Source organism: Macadamia integrifolia, chromosome 3 (assembly GCF_013358625.1).
Source record: "Macadamia integrifolia cultivar HAES 741 chromosome 3, SCU_Mint_v3, whole genome shotgun sequence".
Classification (NCBI taxonomy): domain Eukaryota; kingdom Viridiplantae; phylum Streptophyta; class Magnoliopsida; order Proteales; family Proteaceae; genus Macadamia; species Macadamia integrifolia.
Window position 1 is genome coordinate 4318391 of NC_056559.1, and position 6140 is coordinate 4324530.

Consider the following 6140-nt stretch of genomic DNA (forward strand, 5'->3'; position numbering starts at 1 on the left):
CACTATAAGCCCATGATCCAGCCCAAGGGTTGGCCAGCAGCCTAGCCAAGCCCGTATTACTCCAACCCCTTTGTTGCCCATGTGTGTGGCTGCATGTGCAGCCCATGTACCGCACCCACCTACGTCATTCCGACTATAGCCACCTTTTTTTTATTTTTATTTTTAATTTTTTTTTTTTTATCTCACCTCCTATTTTTTCAAATTCAATCTTCTATAGCAAACGGTAAGATGCAATGAATATGAAACAATTGAAAACTTTTAAACACGTGTTTTGAAAGATTCTCAGGCACCTGATGCTCACTGTACCAATGTAACAACTACAGTCCAGTTTCACACATCTGTCACTCTTGACATAACAACCAAAACTGGCTGCCCCAACTGATCTTGTGAGTCCTTGATAAACCTTAGCCGCCCACCATATCAGCCATCTAAGCACTAAGCATCTAAGCATCTAAGCAATAGCCCCCCAAAAGTTGTCGTGCTCATCCACTACTTGATAACCCACTTGCAGCCCAACCAATGAATACCCCCATCCAAGCGAACACTAGCCGCCCCCGCCTACGCATTATCCCTCACCTACAGAATCGTGTAAACCTACAGGATCTCCCCCCTCCCCCTTCTCTGTTATGTGTTTTCCTATAGATAGCGACTCACTAGTAAGCCCGGTGTTACGTCACTGTAAGAACCCCCAATTCACTTCACAGAAAACCCCTTGAACCCCTCTTTTGGTCTTACGTACACCACACCATACCCATTCATTTTCCAATTTCAATGATTACACCCCATTCACTTGCCAATTCCAGTCTATTACACCACCTATCCAACAGCCAATTTCGCCTTGTGAACCTATGCCCAGTTCAATTACACCAATTAATCCACTAGTTAATTCACTTGCTATTTGAGACTACACCACACCCTATTCCATAGCCGATTCCCCTTGTGAGAACTACTCTAGGAGGAAAAAAAAAAAAAAAAAAAGGAAGCCAAAGAGAGAAAAGAAAAAAAATATGGGAATTCATTAATTCGAAGCCAATCCTCCGAGAGAAAACCATGTCCAAGTGCCAGAAGTAATAACCTATTCCCCTACCTAGTGCGGAAGCACTGTTGAATTTCCTATAATCGGTATCATTCTTGATACCTGATGCAAGAGCCCTACCAAAATCCCGCTAACTTGCCACAATTTAATCCCTCCAAGAAAGGGAGAAGAAATCCAGGCTTATGTCATTGAGTTGGGGAATTTATTCATAAAGTATGCGCAGTTGCAAGAATTTCTCATAATCTCATGTATTTTGTTTTTTGTTTTTTTTTTTTTTGTTTTTTTTTTTTTTTTTTTTTTTATTATTTCATGTTGTGATTTTCCTGTCATTTTATATGTGATTTTTCCATCATGTTATTTGCTTAAAATAGGGTATCTTCTATTGCTTTATGTAGTAGTATAGATGTAATTTTCATTATTATTATATGCGAAAGTTTAGGGTTTATAATTTCATGTAGTGGCATAGATATAATTTTCATTATTACATAGGGTAGTTTAGGGTTTATCATTTATGTAATGGCATAATAGTAATTTTCATCATTGCATATGGGGGCAAAATGGTAATTTTTGTAAATACATGTGGATAGAATAGGTTTATTTTCATATTATTTCATGTGGGGGCATAGTTGTAATTTTCATCATTGCATGTGGATAGAATAAGTTTACTTCTTTATTATTTCATGTGGGGGGTATAACGATAATTTTATCATTTTATGTGGATAGAATAGGCTTAATTTCTTATTATCTTATGCGAGTGTACATTCATTTGGCAACATGGTTCAGTTTGAATAAACATAGCAAGCATGTTGGCCTAGGGCTATAGAAATTCTCGGGGGAGAAATTCAAAATCCAAGCATATAGTAGAAAGATCAATTTTACTAGGCGAGGTGGATACCTGACACCTTCCCATTCTAGTAACTTGACACCGACCCAAGACGGAATGGAGAAGGGGGTGATCTCTCTCTTCAATTCGATTTTTACCCTTACAATTAGAAAAATACTCCCCTTCATTCTTTGGATTAGACAAATGAAAGTTTGATTAATGCTTTTGATTTTAGACGACAGGAAGAAAATACTACAGATTGGATGTATAAGATCTTTAATAATGTCTCATGCAACAATGAGAAATCCGTAACTAAAACCATCAAGACCTGGGTTTTTTTCTTTTCTTTTCTTTTTTTTTTTTTTTTTTTTTTTTTTTTTTTTTTTTTTAATCTTATGGGATTTGATTGCACTAAGAATCTCCTCAGAAAATATTGAGGAAAAAAATCATTTGAAGGCCAGGTGGGACCCTCTTGAAGGATAAATCCTCCAGGATGGGACTAATCTGATTGTGAGTAGCAAGATTAAATTATCGAGGAAAATGGAAAGCAAAACCTGATCTAATCACCTCATAGACGATGTTAATGGAATCACCAGTAGGGATGAAGATTAGATTGGATATTAGAAAGAGCAGTCATATGGTTCTCAATAGCAGCAGAGATAATATTTGGCCAAAGGAGTTCTTGTCCCAATCTTTGAGAAAGTTTCACTTTGGATATGAGCATAGTTTTTGCATGCTTTTAAGATGCGGAAAATGTCACTATTAACCATAGAAAGGACTTGAAATATTTGAAAAAGTAGGAAATGTTAGTAGAGGTAGCAAATGATTTCATACCTTTGGAGGTGTCAAGGTGTCAATAAGAATAGGGCGGAGGTTTGTTCCTAGATCATTTGACCCTTGCACTAGCACCAAGACAATGCTTCAGATCCTCTCCAACCAGGGGGTGACTGGAGAAGGACTAAATCTCTTGTTTTATGTCTTGCTGGTCCCTCTGCAACCACGCACCCCCTAGTTGGAGAGGACCTGAATCCATCAATGCGAAAACACGCATAGACTTTCAAGCAGAGTAAGGTGGTCTTATCTAGGGGTGTCAATCGGTCGGGCCTGGCCGATCTCGGTAGGGCTTAATTGGGCTTGACCACTTAGAAGCCTTACACATTAAACGCCCATTTAAGTAAACGTGCATAACTTTGGGGGGGCATGATACGGTTTATAATCGGGTTGGTCGATGTCAGACTTTAATCGGGCTTCGTTAAATGGGTCTTAACTGGGTCTTAACCGTGCTACGAACCTATGTAAGTCTAAACGAGCTCTAAACAGGCTTTAAACATGCCTACCCTAAAATTCTTTTCTTAAATTGGTTGAATGGTCAGAAATATATAAGGCAAATCTTTAATAAAAAAGAGAAATGATATGAGATTATGGTTGTTCTTACAAAGAAAAAGAAGAGATTATCACTTTTATAACGTACAAAATAAAGCTTAATTAAATAAAATCCTATTACAAAGCCAAGGGTAAGAAAGCTTAATTTGTTTCTTATTAGTAGTGGCAAAATAGAAATTTTCTGTAGTATTAAAGGGGATCGGGCTGGATCAGGCTACAACTAGTTGGTTCAAGTTGAGATATAAACGTGTCAATTCGATCGAGCGCTCGACAGGCTAGCTACTTGCACAATGAATGCACGTTTATTAATCGGGTTGGTCCAAGTTGGATTGTAAATATGTCGGGCTCGATCAAATCTACTGATGCAGGCTCAGAATTGACACTGCTAATCTTATCACACTTATCACACGACCATGTGTCTTCCGTAAGGAAACGCAACCAGAGAGCGAGGTAAAGAATAGAATGGACAATGAGATCCCCATGCCACCAAACAATTGTTGTCCAATAAAGGGGTAACATCCACGCAGTTTCCTGAAGACTAGATAACAATTTCTTTGGCGTGAGCAATCTGTAGCGGGGGGACCAATTCCTTAGGGTCAAATCATTTATATATTTAAATAAGAAAAGCGTAAAAAGTAATCAGAGATGAGATGGTTTAAATTTCATCCGACGATCCTTGTCGATTTTGGGCATAACTAGTATCATCTCAACTGGGGATCCAACCTGCTAGGGAAGGGTTCTCAATCGTTTCCTTTCTACGTGTCACAAAGTGCTGGAATATTAATGACGAAGATGATCATACCAATCCTTACCGTTTCTCTTCTTTTTTATTTTAAGATACTGTGAAGACTTCAAAGTCCCATTTCAGCTCTGTTAAGACAAATTTATTTCTACCAAATCTATTTCGACGGCTACAGGAGACAAGCTTGACTAGTTCATCCTTGACAAGAGAAACTGGTGGGCGGCATAGCATTGTTCTCTGAATCTGGGATGGTGGTCCCGCTGCTGGCTGGCTACAACCTCTTAGTTGTTGACATTTCTTCATCACTGTGGAAATAACTAAATTTAATCTCTGTATCTACATGAATTTCAGGTTGATCCATCTTCTTCAATTCAGTATCTAAATCTCAAACTATTTTGCAGTCATTTTATAAATCTGAACCATTCTTTATCCAACCAATTCAATTCAATTCATTTCATGTTTGTAATGCTTATATACAGTGGGAATGAAAAACTATACAAAACCAAAATCCTCACCCCTATCAAGCTCTGATATCATTTGTTGAGACTTAGGTCAAACTCATTTTTAAAAGCTAGCCGTCCTTATTAATTATAAGACTTCATATCGAGCTATATTCACATCCGATGTGGGAATTTGGATAATATTGCTTTGGCGTGGAACCCCAATAGAAGCATCATTAGATGTACTCTCTAAACTTGCTGTTGTTGCAGGGCTAAATGAATCAAATTGTGAACCCATAGAAGGTACCCATATGCTCATCTCATGATGCCTAGCAGTGCTTGTGGGTTGTGCAGCAGAACGGCATACAGGGCATGTGGAGTGAGAGCTCAGCCACATATTGATGCATTGCAAGTGGAATATATGCTTACAGGTAGGTATAAGCCTGGCCATGTCTCCTTCTTCTAAGTTGTTCAAACAAACCGCACATTCTACTGTGTCAGTGCTGCTTTGGAGGTGGTGGGCTGGTTTGTAGACGAAGGTAGGTAGTGAAGCGATGACCGGTGGATGTGGGTTGTGAGAGTGCACCACTTGTGAGGGTGTTGAGACTCCATTAATGGATGGGTGAGCAGCTTCTCTTGTGTGGCGTCTGTAAGACCTCCAGGCATAGAAATAGATTAAGATGACAATTACAACCAAAACGAATAAGGCAATGAACTTACCAACTGAACGGTACCACACATCATGATGAAGGAAGTAGTAACCTGAATCATTGTCTTCATCTGAAGCCATAATTGATCCAAGGGGTGGGTAGTTTTGGGGTGTCTCGTTCTCTCTCAGGTCCTTTGAGTTTCTGATATATATGTGAATTGTATTGGTTAGTAACTGGATAAGAAAGTACTACTGAGAGTGCGTGTGGTGTACGTGTGCTTTTCCTTTTGGCTACTTGTGAGAGAATGAGGTAACTAAGAAAGAACTCTTTCTTTCATAAAGAGGGAACTTATTCCCGTTACCTTTAGTTGGTCCTTTCTTTCCCCCCCTTTTTTTTTTTCAGAAATATTTTTTTTATTTTACGTTATGGTTGGACTACTCTGGTTTATCATTTACTACGACCGCGAGGAGAATGGGTAGATGAAGAAATTCATCATAGGATTAACAGGCTACTGGTGTGAGATATAATCTTTCACGCCAAGCCAATGTTAGATATAAAAGAAAGTGTCACATGGTTCGTATACGAGGGTCCACATTTGAGGGAAGAGGAGTTTAAGAATGTGAGAGGGCAATTGATTTTTTTATTTTTTATTTTTTTTATTTTTATGGGTGGATGGTGTTGACTGATGAGAGTTGTGATTTTTCATTTTACACTAATGGAATCTATCAAATATGGATGACCATGCCGCCTATGTATTCACAAAATATGGAATGTGGTGCACTTTGTTTTGTCTAAATATTAGAATGATCAGATTATTTTTAACCATCCAATAAATACGTTCGAGAAGAATATTTAGCATATCGATTATGAGGCGTAGAAAGAATTTTCTTTTAGAAAATATAGTGTTCATTTTGTAACAACAGGTTTGCTTGCTTCAGTCCATAATACTTTCTTAAGGTTCTGTTTGTTTCCATGTAGTAACGCAAAAAAGGAAAAAATTCTTGTTTAATAGAAATTTTTATCAATGTTTCAAAATGAAATGCAAAAAAAGGGGCAAATGAAAACA

The 6140-nt window shown here is 38.0% G+C and overlaps 1 protein-coding gene across 1 annotated transcript; it reads right to left on the bottom strand.

Annotated features, from left to right (window-relative positions):
* Window positions 1-4572: 4572 nt before the first annotated feature.
* On the bottom strand, window positions 4573-5230 carry LOC122073716 (RING-H2 finger protein ATL2-like). Its single transcript, XM_042638340.1, has one exon. The coding sequence runs from the start codon at window positions 5212-5214 to the stop codon at window positions 4573-4575; it is 642 nt and encodes a 213-aa protein (XP_042494274.1). The 5' UTR covers window positions 5215-5230.
* Window positions 5231-6140: the final 910 nt, after the last annotated feature.

What these genes read in the sequence shown, in the direction of transcription:
- LOC122073716 (XM_042638340.1), bottom strand. Translation starts at nt 5,214, where the DNA reads ATGGCTTCAGATGAAGACAATGATTCAGGTTACTACTTCCTTCATCAT.